We start from the raw sequence: 21,371 nt of genomic DNA, 5'->3' as shown, positions 1-21,371 counted from the left end.
GTGGTTAGTTTGGGGGTTTTGTTGTTTATGATGGGGAAAATATTTTTCAGGCCCTCTCTATATGATGAGATTTGGGCTGGGGTGGGTTATATCAGTGTACCTTTTTCAGTTAAAATTCAAGTGTTGTCTATCCTGGAAAATGCTATGCATAACTGAAGAGCTAGTAGGATTATGACATCACAGATAAACAGGAAGTTAAATTTGATCACTTGAGATGGGAAGTGATTTTCATCCAGGATAAAAAGCATTGGACTTGAGTGCCCTTTGACTTGTTTAGGATGAACAGAGGAAAGACAGTTATCTAAAAGATGTTTTCCCCTCTGATTTTTCACATTAAGATGGTGGGGAGGAGGAGTCTACCCTAGAAGATTCTCGAATGAAAAACTAGTGAAATTATGACAATATGAGAGTCAAAAATCAAAGCTTTGTGTAAATCCTGCCCCTGCAGGTCATGTGGCCCTCCCTGCTACCTGCAGGGCTGCTTCATCTGGACCTGTCAGCTAGTTGCCATGTGAGCTGACAAGTACAGCCGCAGTTGCTTCCTTGTTGCCTGGCTAGGCTCTGCTCTACTGCCATACTGCAGCAGGACCACACCTGTCCTAGGCCCCCCTAACCTATGGCACTAATTGCTTGCCTCCACTGCCAGTTCACTCCCTGCAGTGTTCCCTTGACTGGTGGCAGGTGTTCTCCTCTGTCTTAACAGCCAGCCCTTGACCCAGGTAACAGGGCTTCCCTGGTGCCTGCTGTTGTACAGCTACACTCTATTCCGCTGCCTAGACTCTATCTGCTGCAAGTTTTCCCCTTAAAGTAATGGCAACATTCATCTCCCTGTTGCACAAAAGCGGTTCGTTTCTCTGGAGGCTCGCAAAAATCACAGACACACAGTCATCAGTTGGCACAAAAGGTTGTATTTGTTTGCAGACAAGGTCAGAGTGGGGCATTGATGCCCAAATCAGCTTCTGACCCCCTAATTGTGTTTGCAAGTGGAATTTATCTTCTCTCTCCTGAGCACATGTGCAGACACCAGAACTCTTACAGCTACTTCCGTTTCATACAAGCATACATGTAGTTACATCATTACATACATCGCATGTATGGTATAATTAGCCACTTAAGTATGCAGGGCGGAGAGGTAAATATCCATCAGCTCATTAAGCATGCCCAGAAACTACAACAGTTCGCCAAAAGTTCATACCCTAAGGCCACAGTCAATTGAATTCCAGCTTCTGTATCAGCATAAGAAAGGCTAAGGCGGGTGAGGGGGAGAAAGGAGCCTTGGGCAGTATTTCTTTCTTATCAGGTGCAAGATGCAAGCTGCGCATTTCTAACAATATTCCATTTCTAACAATATTCCCCCGTCAAGATGCTTTCTGCTCCCCATTTTTATTTAGACAGATTAAGATAATTACGAGGAATTTTTCTGAGTACCATGACTTTTGCTACAGTCTGCCCTTTTACTCACTAGCCACTTTGGGGGCCAAAGAAAAAGCCCTCCAAGGCCACCGGCCTCCGGCCTCTTGGAGTCCCCCACAGGCCCAGCAGTTGGTGAGATTGACGGTACCTGCAATTCTTTCCATCATGTCAACATACAAATTTGCTTCTGGGGGAGCAATTGGGGGAAACGGGGATATAGGGTGGCAGCTAGGGCTGCTCAATCCTGCCTCTTTTACTACATAGATAACAACAAGGCATATTAAGACTCCCGCCATATCCTCCCTCTCTTGAGATCAAATATAGCCTAAACTTTTTCTTTGTTACTTCCTTATTTGATTTTCTGGACTCTGATTAAGCCGTCTCAGGTGCACTTGGAGATCACCAGTAGGTTCACAGCTCCACCTGCTGGCTTCTTGTTCTGAGGACGGCTCAGCTTCCAGAGTGAGGTCGTCCTGGGAGCTGATGTCCTCTGACGCTCGTGGATGTCGTTTCACACGGGTATGGTGTATCCAACGGTCATGGCCAGCAATCTTTACAGCGGTGTGGGTTGTTAGAAGTACCTGGAAAGGGCCACTCCACCTCTCAGTCAAAGGTTCCTTTTTCCACCACTGCACCAAGACCCACTCTCCCGGGTGGAAGTCATGTACCGGGACGTCTAAAGGCAGACGTTGAAAGGAGGCTTCACATCTGTGAAGAGAAGACAAGACAGACTGCAAAGCAATAACGTACATGTGAAGCTCGCTATTACCTAATTCAAAAGTTACATTTTCTCGCATCCCAGCGGGTAAGACTCGAGGAGGCTTGCCAAACATAATTTCATATGGGGTTAATTTAATGCCCCGTCGGGGAGTGTTTCAAATGCAAGTAAGAGCTAGCGGCAATGCTTGAGGCCACTTAAGGTGTGCTTCAATACAAATCTTGGTGAGTAGAGTTTTTAAGGTCCTATTCATACGTTCCACTTGTCCTGAACTCTGTGATCTCCCTGGTGTGTGTAGTTTCCAAGTGATCTTGAGGGCTTGTGCTACCTCTTGAACTACTTTTCCCACAAAGTGTTGTCCTTGATCCGACTCGATGGATTCGGGCAGAGAATACCGGGGAATGATTTCCTGCAACAGATACTTCACTACTGTAGCCGCAGTGGCAGTTCTGGTGGGCCGTGCCTCGACCCAACTGGAGAGCTGGTCTACCATGATAAGTAAAAACTTATGATGTCCGGACCGTGGGAGCTCGGCAAAATCAATCTGCCATGCTTGTCCAGGGTATGCTGCCCAGGGTCTACCTCCCATTGGCACAGGGGCTTTCGTTCGAGGGTTTACTTTCTGACATGTGATGCACCTGGTAGCAATGCGCTGAGCTTCTACATATAGCCCTGGGGCTACTGCTTGGCGGATCATTAGATCACCCATAGCCAAGCCTCCCATATGGGTACTTGCATGGAGCTGATGCAGCACCTCCCGAAGCAATGGCCTAGGTATCATGACTTTCCCTCCTGGTACTATCCACCACCCATGGGAGTTCTTTTCTGCACAAGCCTCCTGTGCAAATTTATCTTCTTCAGGGGAATACTGCGGAACTAGATCCCGGACGTGTGGCCATACGGCACGGGACAAGGCCTGCTTGGATACTTCGTCCACCTCTCCACCAATAAATGCGGCTTCTTTTGCTGCCGCATTAGCCCTTGCGTTTCCAAGCTTATGCTTTTCCTCAGCAGCCTTCCCATGAGCTCGCGCATGAATGACTGCTACCTCTTTAGGCTGGTGGAGTGCATCTCGCAGCTTAATAATCTGAGGGCTGTTAGCAATTCTATTCCCAGAAGTCGTAATGAAACCCCTTTCTTTCCACAATAGTCCGTGTGCATGAACCGTAGAAAAAGCATAGCGAGAATCAGTATATACATTAACCCGCTGGCCTGTCCCCAACTGTAATGCTCGGGTGAGCGCGATGAGTTCTGCGGCCTGTGCCGACCATGAGCTCGGCAATGATTCCCTCCATACTACCTTATCCAAGGTTACCACTGCACATCCTGTTCGTCTTTTTCCATCAATGGCAGAGCTGGAACCGTCTACGAAGTATTCAGCATTTGGGTTTTCAATTGGGTCCTCAGCAAGATCAGGTTGCACCTGTGTGGTTTGATTCAGGACCTCAAGGCAGTCATGCGTTGGTCTCCCTGGTTCCGGCAGTAGGGTTGCAGGGTTCAAGGCTGTAGTGTGTTTGAAAGTAAGTCCTGAATTAGAGAGCAAAAATATCTCATACCGTGATTGTCTGGAGGGGTTGAGAAACTTTCCTCCCTCAGTCCCTAGAATCTGGGGAACTCCATGTGGGGTGTGTATTTCCATATCCGCACCCATGACTATCTTCTGGGCTTCTTCAACAACCACTGCTGTGGCTGCCACAGCCCGAAGACAGGCTGGCCACCCGAGCGCAACCGGATCTAAAACCTTTGAGTAATATCCCACGGGTCTCCAGGTTGGGCCTGATGGCTGTGTCAGCACCCCTGATGCAACCCCTCGATTCTCATGAACATACAGTCGATATGGCTTTTTATTATTTGGGATGGCCAGGGCAGGGGGCTGGGTTAATGCTGCCTTAAGCAAATCAAAGGCATCCTGCATTTCTTTAGTCCATTTCCATTCAGTGAGACTCTCCGTAGTCAGGAAGTCATACAGTGGTCTAGCCTTTCCACCATAATCTGGTATCCATAGTCGACAGAACCCAGTTAGCCCTAGGAATGCCCGCAGCTCCTTGGGTGACTTAGGTGAGGTTAGACCTTGGATTGCCTGTATGCGATCCGCACTCAGGGCTCTGACTCCTTTTGAGAGCTTATATCCCAAAAATGTAACTTGAGGCTGACATATTTGGGCTTTTTCTCTAGAGACCTTATATCCTTTTTCCCCTAGGGTGTTTAGCAGTGATCTGGTGGCTTTCTCGCAGAGTTGCAAATTTGGGCTTGCAACTCCACATACTGGAGGAGAGTCACTGCGGGGTGTGATCCCTTCCACTCCTCCAAGTCCTTCTGAAGGGAAAGTCCGAAAATATGGGGGGCTGCTATGAATCCTTGTGGGAGAACTCTCCACATGAGCTGGGCTTTATGGAAAGTATCTGGGTCCTCCCATTCAAAAGCAAACAATTTTTGACGCTCTCGGTGAAGGGGAATGGAGAAGAAAGCATCTTTCAAATCTAGCACTGAAAATACTTCAGCTTCTCCCGGTACTTGTGTCAAAATCGTGTGTGGGTTCGGGACTACAGGGTAGTCTGAAAGGACCTTCTTATTTACTGCTCGCAGGTCTTGGACCAGTCTGTATGAGACCCCATCTGCCTTCAGCACTCCAAGAATGGGGGTATTATATGGTGAGGACCTTTCCACTAGCCATCTGTACTTCTTGTATTTCTCTATTAACGGCTTGAGTTCAACTCTAGCCGCTCGGCTGAGTGGATACTGCTTTACCCAAACGGGCCCCTCCCCATCCTTGACTATGATCCTTACCGGGGAGACCGACTTAGCTCGCACAGGGGTTCCATCAGCTCATACCAAAGGGTCTGCTCCAGTCATGTGATCTTCAGAACTTACTACAGGGCATCGGTCCTTCAGGAGAGCCATCTGATAGTTCGAGCTCTGCTTGACAGGTAACTGGACCACCATTTGGTCGTCTCTGAAAAATATCTCAGCTTGCAGTTTTGTGAGTAGGTCCCGCCCAAGTAGTGCAACCGGGCAACTTGGAGAATATACAAAGGAGTGCTCAAGCAAATGGTCCCCCACTTTGGTGAGGAGTGGCTTACAAACGGGGAGTCGGGATTGCGTTCCCTCAATCTCTTCCACAAGAACATGCTTCTCACTAGCTCTTGCACAGGGGTTTTTTTCTGGAATCACTGAAAATGTAGCCCCAGTATCCACCAAGGCTTCAAAGTTTTTGCCACCAACCCTAATGGTTACCATGGGATCTTCTTGGGCTCCAACCCGAAGGGTAGTGGTCTTAGATCCCCATCCCCTTCATTCTGTGTCCTCACCCTTTTCCTCTGCCTGCATGAGGTGACCTCTTGGTTCACCCTCTCTCTTCTCCTTCAACTTTGGGCATTCCCTCTTCCAGTGTCCTTTCTCCCGGCAGTAAGCACAAACGTCTGCTCCCACTCTTCCTCCTTTCCCTTTCTGTATCCCAGCCTTTCCAGGGTTACCTCCAGTTATAGCAGCTGCCAGCGCTGCCATCTGTCGCTGAGCCTTTTTATCCTCCTTGCGCTCCTATGCCTGCTCACGATTCCCATATACCTTATATGCAATTTCCACCAGCTCTGAAATCGGTTTCCCAGGACCTCCCTCAGTTTTCTGTAGCTTCTTACGAATATCAGCAGCGGATTGACCAATAAACATAAGATTTACCATGCGTTGATTATCTGGGGCTTCTGGATCTAGGTCTGAAAACCTGAGGAACGCCTCGTACAGCCTCCCGAGGAAAGCTGAGGGATCCTCTTCTTTTCCCTGTCTCACTTCATACAATTTAGACAGATTAGTAACCCGAGGCACTGCCTTCCCCATTGCTTCCACTATAATCCCAGCAAGGTACGACCAGCAGCTCCCTCCGCTTCTACCCTGGCTGCTGCAATGCGCTCTGCCATCCCCAATACTAATCTCCTCTCCTCTGGGGTCAGGAGGGTTTGGAGCATCATCTGGACATCAGCCCAAGTGGGTCGATGGGTTTGCCCAATGGATCGAAACAAGTCCCTCATCTTTTCAGGGCCTTCACGAAAAGAGGGGCTTTGATTCTTCCAGTTAAATAAATCTGAAGTACTAAATGGGGTGTAGACAAAAGTTGCATGGCCCCCCTCTCCAATAACCTCTCGCATCGGGCAGTTCAGCACCGGCCGTGATTCTACAGTCTTGTGCAAATAATAGCCCTTATTCCCTGATTCAGATGGGGCACTTGGCTGAGGCACACGCTCTGAATCATTAGGTATGCTTTGGTACGCCGGTGGTGGTTTCCCTGAGGGAGAGAGCAGTGGTGCAGAGGGACTGGATCCTGAGGAGGTGTCTGATTCATCCTCGCTACTTGTTAGGGTGACAGGAGAATGAGCCTGGTACTCGGCTAATTCAGGATCCCTCCCCCACCTCATCAGACTTAGGGAGTACAGGCGGTCCTCCTTGAGTCTTTTTTTTAACAACTATCACATGAGACTTTACTAAGCATTTCTTAATCCAAGGTGGCTAATTTCGAACCACTCCCAACCAACAATCTATATAAGGAAATTGATCCCAATGTCCATTCTGCATAACTATTTCATGGATAGCTGTCACTTCTTTTACTACAAAGGATCCTTTTGGGGTCCAGTGGACCCCAAATGTTGGCCACTCGAGTTGAAACTTAATTAAATCATCTTTTTTCATCTTCACCCCATAATCTGTCTGCTTTGCAAATTTGCTAAAGTTTCGTAAAACACAACCCAAAGGAGTACCTGAGTTTTCTACACGAGAGCTACCTGCACCCATATTAATGCCCACAAAAGTGCGCCCAACGCATACCAAATACCAAAAGATCCTAGTCACAGACCGTTCGCAAAAGTACATCTTACACACACCAAATACCGGGCCAAAAATCCCCCGGTACAAAACCAAATCGAACAAATCTTTGCCCCCGGATCCAGAAACCAAATTGGGCAAGGGAATTCGTATACTCACTCAGGTATCCTAGAGATCTCGATCAGAATGCCAAAATGTGTGTCTGGCGTCCTCAGAAACCAAAAATTTTGCACAGGTAGCCTTTAATCTCCCAGATACCCCGACTCACGTCTCAAGCCCCCTGGGCAAGCCCAAAAAGGCGGCTCGGTGCGCACCCCCCGTGGCGGCAGGGACGATCTTGTCACTGGGTTCCGAGGTGATCCAAAGAACTCCTGACTGGCTCTCCAGATTGTTGTACAAAAGCGGTTCATTTCTCTGGAGGCTCGCAAAAATCACAGACACACAGTCATCAGTCGGCACAAAAGGTTGTATTTGTTTGCAGACAAGGTCAGAGTGGGGCATTGATGCCCAAATCAGCTTCTGACCCTCTAATTGTGTTTGGAAGCAGAATTTCTCTTCTCTCTTCTGAGCACATGTGCAGACACCGGAACTCTTACAGCTACTTCCGTTTCATACAAGCATACATGTAGTTACATCATTACATACATCGCATGTATAGTATAATTAGCTACTTAAGTATGCAGGGTGGAGAGGTAAATATGCATCAGCTCATTAAGCATGCCCAGAAACTACAACAGTTCGCCAAAAGTTCATACCCCAAGGCCACAGTCAATTGAATTCCAGCTTCTGTATCAGCATGAGAAAGGCTAAGGCGGGTGAGGGGGAGAAAGGAGCCTTGGGCAGTATTTCTTTCTTATCAGGCGCAAGATGCAAGCTGCGCATTTCTAACAATATTCCATTTCTAACATCCCTGTTACACTTTGCAATTGGGAGAGGAAGAGTTTAGTCCAACCCTTTAAAAGTCTATATTTGAGATCGGGTGGAGTTTTAATACAAATTTAACTTAAAATGACTAGAGAATACTTCAGATAAAGGATGTCTTTGCTATAGATTCACCACCCCCTGCCTTCTGTTAGGATATTGAAATTTCACAGTACAATCTTCTGACAAAAACAGGGAAGACTGGACTTGATACTTCTGGTATTCGTATGCTATAGCCTCATCCAGCACTGGTTGAGTGAACTGGGCAGCCAGCCACTGACCAATCTTGATGCAAACCCTGATAAAGACACCAAGGACAGACTAATTAGTCTGGAGCCCAGCTAGACTGGAGGTTGCCTAGCCTAGGAGTTTGTAACATATAGTCTGCAAACTGCATCCAGCCTGCAGAGCCTGAGAACTTTGCCTATACCCACACCTGCACTGCACCTAAGCAGCGATGAGCTGCGCAGCCTGGAGCTGGATAACTTCCAGCTGTGCCCATACCACTAATGGTTCTTCCTCCCCACACCTTGCCCCTTGCCCCAAGCACCAGTTGTGGTGTAAAAGCAGCAGCAGTGAGGATGCTCATCACAGCTCCCCATCAGGGGGAGGAACTGGGATAAGTAGCAGTGGCAAGGATACAGCTCCTACCCCCCCCCCACCAACATGACATGAAAGCCATCTAGCTTATGTCAGACTGAAGCCAGGTTGTTCCAGCCCACAGCATGGAAAGGTTGTTGGCAGCTGGCCTAGCCTAATGACCAAGCTGGCATTAGCCAGGCTGGTGTCTCAAAGAACCAGAAAGCCCAGAGGAGGATGAAAGCAGGACAAGCAGAAGGTGAGAGGGCGACATACCCCTAAGTGACTCAGAGGTTTTTGGATGCATCAGAGCCTGTTCCTCTCTTTATGGACTGGATTGATGTGAAGGACTTGGAACAGCCCCCTGGAAGGTGGCAGTAAGGGGCCACTCACGGAGAGTTGGGTGGGGAACAGGAGGCAAACTGCAGGTAACCTGCCTGGGCCATCCTTTATCCACAAGGGGAAAGGGACCCAAGCCAAACTTGCAACAAGTCCTTCTAAATTCTTTTCCTCCACCAATATTTCAGTAACAAAAATACTACATGTATTTTCTAAAGATTCGGTATTCTTGGAATTGTTTGTTCAACGATGGCAGGGAAAGTGCCTGATACATTTGTAGTGACCCATCCCTTCCTAAAAGAGTCATCCAGCGATATCAGCATTCACTGGAGGAATTTGGTATTTGGTGTTGGGCTTTCTGGGAGAGGAGGAGGAGAGGCCTTTGGTTCCAAGTTCCTCAACCCATTACAACGTGACAAAGGATAAACCCCCTCATCTGTTTACAAATCTGGGCTTTGCTGGAGCTAAAGTTCAGTTTTCCAGGAAAAGTGTCCTTGTGACATTTCCATTGTGACAAAATTCTGAAGCTTAAGATACTTGATTACTTATTACCCAGCATTTAATAATCTGTGTCTAAAGGGCAGCAAGGTGAAATCAGGACACCCCTTGTTCCTTGCCGAGGGAATGCCTAGAATGACGAGACTCAACATTGCAGCTAGCAATTACCTGGCAAATAACAACCCTCCACAGAGCTATTCCTGGGGAATACTGTACTCAGAAGGGCTTGTCTACATGGGGGAGCTCTTCTGGATTCACTCCTTGTACGAGACTTCTTATTCCAGAATAAGTCACTCCTTTTCTGGTTTGAGTCGGTATGATGGCAGAAATAGAATGCTCAGTCTGAAAAAGAGGATGGCTGGAAGGAGCTAGTCAAGAATAATGATTCCACTTCGAATTCATGATTTGCTTTAATCTGAATTAACTACCCAAAGGGCAACTTTTCTTCTATGGCCAAGTATCAAGTCTGAAAGATCCAGTGGGAACTGCTGACTGTTTATACCTCATGAACCCTTGAGAAATTCCATCTTTTTACAATTAATGGGACAAATTTCCAGGGATATTTAAGGAACTCAACACCATTGTACTTTGTACTGCTTTCTGGGTTTCTCAACCTCACATTAAATTAGGTGGGCATTCATCTCTCTGGCAGCACCATACCTAGACTCACCTTTGCCAGAGATAACGATAATAAAAAATTTTAAATTACCATTTTTGGGCCCTCTTTCCATCCAGGCCCCAGATGGCCGCATGGTTTGCCCATGCCTGTGTCTGGCCCAGCTCTCTGGCTTGAAAGAGCCTGGTGCAAGGCCTGAAAACTCTGAGTTACCAGAGGCTGCTTCACCCCTGACCCTAAAGCTTGCACCCTGGCTACAGTGGCCTCTGAAGCTTGTGGCATTTAAGGAATAGCAGGCATATGGGAATAACTTGCAACCAGCTTTTATCCTGCCTCTGACCTATTTCCCAATATGCCCTGAAAGATCCTTGGTGCCTACTAGAAGCATTTGGAGCATTCCCTTTCAACCTCTTTGCACTGATTTGAGTGTGGTCCTTGGACTCTTGCACTCAGCTAGCCAAATTCATGTGTGGTCTAAAAGGTGTTAAGTCACTCCCAGGCTCGGTCACAGGCTCCAGGCTAGGATAATGTGCAGGTTGGAGGACACAAAAGAAGGTGTGAGTTTCACCAGCTTAGAATCCTTTTTTGTTGCTACGTTGTTCTGATTTCTGTCCTAGAGGTCTGTCCTAGTGGATTTAATTGCAGAACCAGATTCACAACCAAAATTGGTTAAATATTAACAAAAAAAATCAACTGAAACGGTAACAGCAGCAATGTTGTGGGGGGGGCACGTGGTTTTAAAGCAGCAGCTGTACACGAAACATTGCAAAACATTGTCCAACTCTGTTGTTAATTAGCTAGGTTAAGCTATGGCTCCTAGGTTGTTGGGGTTTTTTTCTTTTTGCCCTGAGCAGTTAGCCAGTTTTCAGAGTCTAGTAGGTCCTTCTGGCAGGAAGAGAAACATAGCAGTGAAGCATCCCATTTATTTGCAGACCATGCACAAAGTCCTGTTTCCAACTCGGAGTTACTTGGAGTTGTTCTCTGCTCGGAGTCTTGTTGGGTCAGTGCGGGATGCCAAAGCTCACTTGTAGCTGACACCTGACAAAAAGGGCTCATTGAGGGTGGCATGTGCAGGGTGGCAGAAGGAGGAGACAGAAGTGAAGATGTTTTTGTTTCTCAGCCTTTACATCTGTGCGTTACAGCGCCTTTGCCACCTCGTGCCCTGCCCCTTGGACTTGCTATACTGGTCTTTGGGGAAAACATCTGAGCTGCAGGGTTGGGTGGTAGTGCCTGGCCCTCAGCCTGCATGCTGGGCAGTGGTGCCTGCTGTTGCAGCTCCCTAAAGCAGTAGTTTTCAACCTCTTTTCATTTGTGGACCTGATAAAAAATGTCAAATGAAGTGCAGAGCCCTTTGAATGGTAAGTGTGGATATTCATAGATGTTTGACCAATTGCTGTCATTTTTCACCTGACAGCTCAGACACAGTCTGCAGACTCCCAGGGGCCCACAGGTTGAAAACCACTGCTGGGGAGGAATTCAATGGCTCCCTGAGGATGCACCCCCTCCTCATAGCAGTGGGGCTTGCAGCACACAGCCTCAGGCAGGGCGTGGGATGGGGGCACCTCTCCCACAGCACCCCTGCTGCTCAGCACCACAGAGCAGAGGCAGCCTCGCCCCACAGCCGGTACAAGGCGCTGCACCATACCCTGCACCCCTGCTCTGCCCGTGGCTTTCCCAGGCAGGCCCCTCATTCCCTTCCCCTCATGGTCGCTCCGGGGTCCCAGCGCTCTAGGCCAAGGCCGGGAACCTGTATCCCGCATACGCGCCCGTTACACACCACGAACGGTATGACCAGTATGCAGGTGCCGGGGCTCTCCAGAGAAGGGAAGGCTGGGGGGTGGAGTGGAGCTCCACTATACAGATGCCGGGGTCCCGCCCCGGCTCAGCCGAGCCAACCAGGCGGCCACTATTCAGCTTCCGGGGCGGCGGCACCCGGGACCCTGCGTAGCATGTGCTGCGCCCTTGGCGAGCCAGCCGGGCGGGTGTTACGCAGGGCGCGGGGCCCGCCCACGGGGAGGCGCCCGGGAGCCAACAGGGGGTGGGTGCGAGGCTCGCGCGATGGAGCCGTTGGAGGAGGCGGTTGGCGGCGCGGCGGCGGCGGCGGTGGTGCTGGAGCTGCCGCGGCGGGAGCGGGAGCGCGAGCGCGGCGCTGCCGAACTGGCGGCCGAGCTGGAGGCGCGGCGCAGCAGCGAGACGCGGCGGCTGGTGCTGGGCGGGCGGCGGGTGTCGGGCCCGCTGCCGGCCGCGCTGGGCCGCTGGTTCCCGGCGCTCGAGGTGCTGGACGTGAGCGGCGCGGGGCTGGCCGAGCTGGGCGCGGCGCTGCTGGCCCTGCCGCGGTTGCGGGCGCTGTTGGCCAAGAACAACCGGCTGGGTGGGCCCGGGTCGCTGCCCAAGGGGCTGGCGCAGGCCCCGCTTGGCCGCTCGCTGCGCGTCCTCAACCTCAGCGGCAACTGCTTCGCCGAGCTGCCACCCGCCCTGCTCGGCCTGCGCGGCCTGCAGCGCCTCAGCCTGGGCGGCAACCGTCTCCACAGCATCCCGCCAGACATCCAGGGCCTGCAGAGGTCAGCGCGGGGGGGGGCGGGGCTGGGTTCCTGCTTTAAAACAGGAGGCCTTTGGAGGGGGGTGTATGCTGGTGCCCCTCCCTCTGACCCACAGCCCCTCACCCCCTGGTGCCCCGCAGCCCCCCCCACTCTCTTGTGCGTGCACACATACACACACAACAGCCGCCAAGCCCTACACGTACATGTGCACAACAGTCCCCGAGCCCTACACATGCACACACCAAACAGTCCCCAAACCCTGCACATGTGGGACATCCCCAAGCCCTGCACACATGCACGTGTGGAACAGCCCCCAAGCCCTGCACACACACCAGGCAGTTTCCAAGCCCTGCCCACATGCACAGCACTCCCTACGTGCATATACACACACTGGACAGTCCCCAAGTGCATGCTCACACATACACTCACACCGGTCTCCAAGCCCTACACATATGTGCACGCTGGACAGCCCCCGAACCCTCCCCGTACATGCACAACAATCCCCAAGTCCTACACACACGCACATACCAGACAGTCCCCAAGACCTGACCCTCCATGCAGCTGCCAGGGCTGTTCTTACCACCCTGCTGGGCCGCATGCTGGCTGCATGCATATGTGCATGCAGAGCATGTGATGCCCCTGCCTCCAGTTGCTCACCCCCTGCTCCCACCAGACCCAAGCAGCTCCTTGCTAGGGCAAACCAGGAGGTGCAGGGAAAAACTTTAGTGCTGAGCAAAGCAAAATCCCAGACATTTGTTGATGTTTAAAAAAACTGCCCGGAGTGGGATGGGAGGACCCAAAAAGGGGATGGGGTCCAGGTAAACCTGAATGTATGGTAACCATAAGCAGGTGGGAACCCAGGTGCCATGGTACCTGCTTAGAACAGGACCATCTCCAACCAGAGCAGTGATTCTCAACCTTTTTTGTCCTAGTAAACATCAGTGGCCAATCCCAACCCAGTAAATAGTTTAAGTACCTAGCCTCCTGCCAGCCTGCGGGTGGAAATGGACAATTTTCCATGTTTTTCTCTTTTAAAGGAAAAAAATCTGTGATTTTGCACATTTTCCTATGACTGTGCACAACCCTTTCATATATTCTCGCAACCCTGTGGTTGAGAAACACTGAACTAGATCATTCCAGCCAGGGCTTTGTTGAGCTGGGCCTTCAAAATTTCCTAGGATGGGAGATCCCACCACCTCTCTAGGTAACCTGTTGCAGTGTTTCACCACCCTCCTAGTGTGACACTTTTTCCTAATGTCCAGTTTAAATCTCCCTTGCTTGCCCTTGATGTGATGGCAAATGGACTAGGGGAGCTGGTAGCTAAGACTGTTTCAGAGTCCCTGAAGTGCCAGCCCTAAGTCTGAGTGCCTCTTCAAATCCCAGCTTGAGAAGAAGTGTGACCCTTCCCACGCAGTACCATGGGCAGGGGAGCTCCAGGGCTTGTCCTTATGAGGGGGCAGGGAAACCAAGGGTGTTGCTTGAACTTGCTTTTTGAACGGCATGTGGTCACATCCAAGCAACGATGCAGCACTCATGTGAATTGAAGGCCTGGACAGGCCCCCCTGGCTCAACCTAGCAAGGTGACTTGTGTGAAAAGTGCCAGCTGCCTCATCTGATATGAGGTGAGCCCAGGGAAGGTAGTAAATGTTTCTCCAGCAGAGATGTGCTTTGGGAGTGCATTTCAATTGCAGAGGGGAAAGGTTGAGGTTTTAAATCCAATTAGCTATCTAAAGCATTTGAACCTTATGACATCTAATACAGATGCTACCATTTAATGCTACACCATCAGTGAGGTACCTTGAGGTAGCTGATACTTTTAAGTCTTTTTCCTAGTATAGCACACCCCACTCAAACAAAAATCACATCGGTAGTTTTGCTGCTGTATCAGGGTTCCTACAATAATTAGTTGTCCAGTTGTAAGTGTCTTTTAAGCGTTACTAGTCCCAGAGTTTCTCCTTGTCATCGCATATGTTTCAGATTAATTTTCCAAGTTTAATATCTGATTTCATGGGGTTGCTAGTGTTGTGGTGTTTTTCAGCAGATGAAAGTTGGAAAGGTCAATGTTGTAATTGAGGTTTGTTCAGGGAGAAGAGGCCATCCCAGGGAAAATAGGGTTGAGAAGAGTGAGGGTAGGGCATTCATTTGACATGCACAATGTTCTTCAGGAAAACATCCCAAATTTTCACTTGGTTATAGGGCTTCCAGTGAGAGTAGGAGGAAGCCTCAAACCACCTGTGGGCTTTGTATGTCTGTACAGCACAGTGCAGGTGGGAGAAATCATGTGCTGGTTAATCTGGTAACCCAGGTAATATTAGCAGCAAAAATATGCTGAAACAATCATTAGTATGGGCTGGTGACCAGAGCATAGAGCTTGCAACAAGGACCCTTATTCTTTCATTATACTCAGAAATTCTAGGGGTAGTCTTGTATGTACTGAAAAGAGATAGGACTTGGGGAAAAAAAAACAGGGTGGATAAAAATCAGTGATTTTTTTTAACAAAATTAAAAAATGGCCTGCTGCCACTTGACCCCTTCTGCCTGGAAGCAAGCTGCGCCTGCATCCCGTGACCCCGCGCCAGCTAGGCAAGTGGCAGCAGGGCATGGTCCCTGCTCCCGTGCTGCTGTGTCCACATCAGTACTGGTAGCCAGGACTCTGTGTTGTTGCCGCTTGCCAGCCGGCCCAGGAGAGTAGGCGCTACCGCCGTTTGCCAACCAGCATGTGAGGATGCAGGTGTGGCAGCACTGGGAGTGGGGGCTCTGCTGTGCTGCCATTTGCCCCCTTCTACCTGGAGAGAGCCACACCCGGATCCTGCCCCCGCTTCCCTCCCTCTGTAACCCCCCCGCCCTGGCTGAGCAAGTTTTCCCATGCCGCTTTCTTCCCCACAACCCCAACAGACTTAACAGCTGAAGGCAGTCATGTCAGCTGCCTGTTTAGCCTATGGCCGAATCACCAAATCTTTTTCCAAATCAATTTGGATGCTTCAAATAGATTCAGAGCTTTTAATTTGTTTCCTGATTCAGTTTGGATTCAGAGATTCAGTACCCGAATCGGGCTGAATCTCCTCCAAATCAAATTGGCTACTGAAGCTTCACACACTGCTAGCAATTACCTACCCATCAGCCCTGTTGTCTCTTTGCAAATTTGTCTACACAGAGACAAGCCCTTACCTCTCTCTAAAAGTGCAATTTCAAGAAGTTAAATGAATAAAGGAAATCAAACAACAAGAATGCACTTTTTGTAGAAAACGTTGATTAAATTGAGGCTTCCTGACCAATGTTTTAAATCGTGACTTAACCAATTTGGTTTAAATCATATCCACCCTGGAAGAAACTCTAATACATAATGGCAAAAGGAGTTTTGCTGGTGCAGTTGCAGCCATATTTAAGCTGAAGGCCTTTCTGACATAACTTTGTTGATCTTATTTAGTGAGTCTTACCTTGGGGTACCTTGAGAACCTTTTGGGGGTATTCTGTGATGCTAAGCACTGTTAGGTATGCAAACACGATTCACAAGAGAACCTAGAGATTTCAAATATGAATCCAGAGTGTTAAAAACATTCTGACCTGCTGTGATCTTTCTGAGTTCTCTGCAGCAGGAAAATTACTCTATTATTTTTCTCTAGTCAAAAAACAAGAGAAAACTAAGAGTTGACACTTTCTGAGGAGTGCCTCAAGTCTATCTAGGGTGTCTTGAGATGGAAAAGTTAGATCAGTAATTCTCAACCTCTTTAATGTTTCAAACTGATAATAGTAGCCATGGTTTTTTTCCTGCATTGACCAAGTCTTAGTCTAAGCACAAATGTTGATATTGCATCTGTCACAGGACTGCATTTTATTGCACTTGGGTTTCAGGAGTGGGATTAAGCCTCTGTAATGCTACTTGAGGTTGGTCTTAACTGTGGAGATTCTTCACTGTTTTTAGTGAAGCATAGCATTTGGCTTCTTGGCTTTGCTGATGTCAACTTGAATGTTGTTGTCTGAGTCTTCATACAGTCTTTAACTCAGGAGTAGGCAAAATATGGCCCACAGGCTGGAGCCAGTCTGCCAAGGGATTACATCTGGCCGCACCAAATCCCTCAGCCCCATCTGGCCCTGACACAGGGGCGGGGTCCAGCCCAGGCTATGGCATGTGTGGCTGGTCCTGCTGGCTGTGGGCACAGGTTAGCAGCCAGACTTGACTTCCTGGCAGCCCCCACAGTAGCAGCTCATTCTGCCTGGCTGCTGCTGCCAGTGTACCTGATGCCACTGGACTCAGCCCTAGTGCCCAAGCACCCCACTCTCCACCCCACAGGCACTGGTTTTGCAGGCAGGGGCTGGCCGCTGCCTACAGAACCAGTATCCATGGCAGGGATGTGTGGAGAAGAGATTGCTGCTCTGCCCCAGGCCTCAGTCTCATGGTGTCACCACTACCCCACAGTCTCAGCCCTGGCCACCCAGCCCACTCCTACACACCACTCCCCACCTGCCCGCAGCCCCGTCCCAGCCACCTGGCCAAGGGCTGGTCTCCATGGAGACCTCCCCCCACACCTACTCTGTCCGGTGGCTCCAGCAGTGGGTTAGAGGCAGATAGGCCTGGGGTGAGATAGGATCAATTGTTCCCACCTCTCCAGGCCAGGTCAGGTCAGGTCAGGTCAGCCCTTCCCCTCCCCAGCCCACTACAGCTCACTAAAACTCCTTAAGTGGCCCTCCAGCCCAAATAATTGCCCAGCTCTGTTTTGACTGGATTAATTCCATTGTCTGCAGTGGAGTGCCTGGATTAACTTGAGATATATGCCAGTGCAAGTGGAAATAGCATCTCTTTGAGTAACTGAACACACAGTGCAAGAAGTGAAAAAGTGAATGAGAACTGATGCTTATAATGTAATGTAACTCTTTTCTGTATCTCTGTCATATCTTACTCTTTTTTATCTTTCCTCTGATATTGCTAATTAATTCTTAGGTATTGGTGGACCTGGTGGCTCAAGGTCCAAATAATTAATGTGTTAATTGTAGCATTAATAGCAAGGATGCTACACGTGCACCCAATTTAAGGTACCATAAAGTGGTAAATGAGCTATAAAAATGTTCCATATCATGTAGAACATTTTTATAGCTGATTTGTGTGCTGCCTTAAATTTAATGTGGCTGTTGGTAGAATGGGGCCAAATGAGCTGAAAGTCCTCCACTAGGGACTTTAAACCCCTGCTTGGATTGGGGAATTGGAGGCTCCTGATGGAGTTTAAAGTCCCCAGTTGGGTGAAGCCCTTCAGTTCCAAGAGCTTCTGATCTTCTGCACCTGGGAGCCCTGGCCTGGACAGCACCTTGTCTCAAACTGACCTTAGTATGGTTCTGGGGTCAGCAATCAGATGATGGTCAGCTCTGGCCCCAGCATTACCCTGGGTAGTCAAACCTGCTCTTGTGCGGTCCAGGCCAGGGCTGACAATTAGATGATTGTTGGCTTCAGCCCTAGCAATCAGCTGATTATCAATCCCAGCCCCAGACCACATTAGGATCAGTTTAAGAACTGGTGGTTTCCCAGGGCTGAAGCCAACAGTCAGCTCATTGTCAGTCCCAGTCCAGTTTGCCATTGCAGGGGAGCCTGAGATTATGATCCTGGGCTGTCTTTGCACTGGCAAGTAGTAATGGTGTGATTGGGGTCTCATTCCTGATCGCAGAATCATGCCTCCTGCCTTGCACAATGTGGCATGGGCAGAGCTGCAATCACTGGGGTCACACCATTAAATGATAGGGATTGTTCTGCTCTTCCTAATGCATGATATTCCAAATTAAACACATGTACAGTTAAAAAGGAGCTGGCTGTGGGAAGGTTTGCAAGTGGAGCTTTAATAAGGGCCCAATATTAGGAATTCTGCTGGTTGCTTCTTTCCTCGTCAAATGCTTTACAAATGGTTTTCAGGCAAATGTTGGAACTTAAATGTGTTCATCTCAGCAGCAGCTCCATGGTTCTCTCTGAACTTGGCAAATAATAGAAAAGGGGTGGGTAAAGGTGTATTTTATCTGATTTAAGCTTTCTCACTTGTACTTCACATTGTTTGGTGAAATGTCTTTTAAAAGGATTTAGAGCCGATTTGAGATCATCTCTTTTGGATTTATATTTGTGGGTAATCTCACTTTGATATCAGCTAATTGGTGTTATCCTTCCTAACATCTTTGGTAGGGAAGAGGCACCTAGGTTATTAGAAAAGATAGATGGATAGATGGAATGTGGAAGGGTTTTTTGGATTAGGAAACAACATAACATTAGAACAGGGATAGGCAAAATACGGGCCCATGGGTCAGATCTGGCCCACCAACTGATTGGATGCATCCCATAGGGGCACCTGCCAGCTGATTGGATCTGGCCTGCAGCTGCCCCTGTGGCACTCCCCAAGGGGCTGAGTCCCACCTGGGACAGCCCACACTGTGCTCCATCCTTTACCCACTGGCCCCAGTCCAGACTAGCGCACACAGCTTCCGGTGGGGCTACTCCCAATGAAGCTGCAGCTGCCACTTGGCTCCAGCTGCCCCTCGCCTGGGTGCTGCTTAGCTCCCCCTCGCCTCTAGCTGCAGCTCCTCCTCCTACCACTGCCCTGGTATGCTGGCCCATCTGCCCTGTACCCACAGCTGGGGGCATCAGACAGAGTGAACAGGCAGGGTCTGCATGTAGACTGGTCTGGAAATCCTGTGAAAAGGGTGTGTTCAGGATGGGATGGGCCATGGGCAGGCAGAGAGAGGCATCTGGGAGCAAGATGGGTGCACAGGGCTGGGATCAGGATCACGGGATCAGGGCATGGTGCAGAGTCACAATTTGCTGCCTGCACATCCCTGAGCACTGGTTCTGCAGGCAGGAGTATGTGGGGAGCATACTGTAGCTGTACCCCAAGTGCTGGTCCTGTGCTGTCACCACCCTGCAGTCCTGGTCTCACCGGTCTGTTATGCTCCTAGGTGCCGCTCCCTGCCTGCCCATGGCCCCATCCTGTCCACCCAGCCAAGTGCCCTCTACCCGCTGGGATGGGCCAGTTTCCATGGAGACCATGGGACTAGGGCTGCCTGGTGACAGCATTGGGCCGGGGCCCCAGGGCAGAGCCACAATCTGCTACCTGCATGTTTCTGTGATGGGTTCCAGTTCTGTGGGCAACGGTGTGCAGGGAGCATATCGCAGCTCTGCCCCTGGACAGAGCATACCCCTACCCTGCACTGTCACTGCTCCATGATCCAAGTCCTGCCTACCAAGACTGCTCCCAAATGCTGCTCCCCACCTGTTTGCAGCCCTATCCCATCTGCCCAGGAGCATGCCCTGCCCATAGGGGTCCTGGGCCAGTCTCCATGGAGACCACAGGGCCTGGGTCAGAGCTGCGATCCACTCCCAGATCTAATAATCTACTGCTTCAGGAGTTTCAGTGAGCTGATGCAGGCTGGCGGGGGGGAGAGGCAGGGTGCTGACCTGGGAGGGGGGAAGGGTGCTGACCCACTCTGCAACAGCTCACCAAAACTCCCTAAGTGGTCCTCCAGCCCAAATAATTGTCCAGCTGTGGGATAAATGATATTGAGCTCCTATGAGCAGCTCCCCACAACCCCTTTGAAATGCAAAAGGTGCACATTCAAGTAACAGCATATACTCCGATACCCCAAAAAGAGCCTGGTGCTGTTAAATCCTCCCAGCTCTGTGCAGGTGAAATATTATGGCTTGCCTGCTGGGGAAATTGTTTAGCAGCACTTAAATCATGGTTGTACTGAATGAGGGAGGGACCTGACAAAACTCAAGGCCGAAAATGAGTACCATGATCTCATTAGTATTCTTAATGACACCAAAAGAGCTGAAGAAAAACAGTTGGTCTGTTGAATATCTCTTTCTGCTACCAGACAAGTGCACAGGGCTGATTACACATACCCCATAATCTAGGGTGCTACTGCTCTCCTCTGGCTTTTGTTATACAGCCAAGGCAGGAGAGGCTAGCTGTCATTTCATTCTGCTCTGATAGACCATTCAATGCAACTTAGGAGTTTAAGGATGGCTGAAGTGGCCTTGAAAGTACAGCACTTTTATTTTTCCTTCCAAAAAAGAGTCCAGCTGACTCTTTTCATGCAGCTGCGCTTAAGATCAAAGCTGTTCATAGGCATTTAAAAATTCCTAGTCTAATCTTGTTATTTGTTTCACAGTTTAGCTCAATTCTAACTTCCTTTCCTTCTGCATCATATATAAGCATTAATACCAGCATAGGCTTGAAGTAGCTTGGCCTGATGGATATGGAAATAATTAAAATTTATATTAAAAAGGCTGAGACTGTAAGAAAAGTTACTTAAGAATCTAAATCAAGGTTCAGCAGTGTCATCCAGCCTGCAGGGCTCCCCATGGGTCTGAGAATTTGGCAGTGTAGGAGCAGTGACATCCATTGTTGCTTCCCAGCTGCCCTTTCCTGACCTGTGGGGAGCCCTGCAGACCAGATCACATGCAGATTTATGTTACGTTGGGTGCACAATGCCTGGCTGAGGTGGCACAAGCCCTGATCCTAGCACACTGAGCTGAGGGCTGGTGATGCAGGCCCGGATTCTGGGACCTGATCTGCTCTGTGGACAGGCCCCACACCATTCCCCTGGCCTGCTGAGCCCAAAGGTAGAGCACTACTGATCTAAATCATAAAACACAATTCCTTCTATTTTTTTTTATGAAAGCATGCTTCTTGATTAATATTCATGTATTGCATTAGAGAGGAATTAGCAACTATGACAGCAGTAGCTGGCAGTGTCACAGCCAGATGTTCTGCTAACCCAGAGTTTTGAACCCACATGAATTCTCTGACCTATTTTTGTAGTTTAAAATGTACAATATGAGATAACATGGCTGTGGCACAGGGAGCAGTTTACCTGGAATCCTGCCATTGCCAGCAGAAGCTTGTGAATGGTTCCCAGCATGGAAACAGGAGTACACAGCTGTAAGCCTCTCGTTAGCAGAGCTGTA

The 21,371-nt window shown here is 49.4% G+C and overlaps 1 protein-coding gene across 1 annotated transcript in view; it reads left to right on the top strand.

Moving 5' to 3' along the window:
* The first annotated feature begins 11,896 nt into the window (after positions 1-11,896).
* The window catches only part of LRRC58 (leucine rich repeat containing 58), a 29,839-nt gene continuing 20,364 nt past the window's right edge, over positions 11,897-21,371 (top strand). The window contains exon 1 of the mRNA XM_090057117.1: positions 11,897-12,454. Coding sequence (XP_089913243.1) covers positions 11,952-12,454 — 503 coding nt within the window. The 5' untranslated portion in view covers positions 11,897-11,951. The remainder of the gene's footprint in view (positions 12,455-21,371) is intronic.

The sequence above is a fragment of the Crocodylus siamensis genome, chromosome 1, assembly GCF_052110815.1.
Source record: "Crocodylus siamensis isolate JL-2025a chromosome 1, ASM5211081v1, whole genome shotgun sequence".
Lineage (NCBI taxonomy): Eukaryota > Metazoa > Chordata > Crocodylia > Crocodylidae > Crocodylus > Crocodylus siamensis.
Note: the sequence above shows the minus strand (reverse complement) of the source record. Positions and strands in the feature narration are given on the sequence as shown.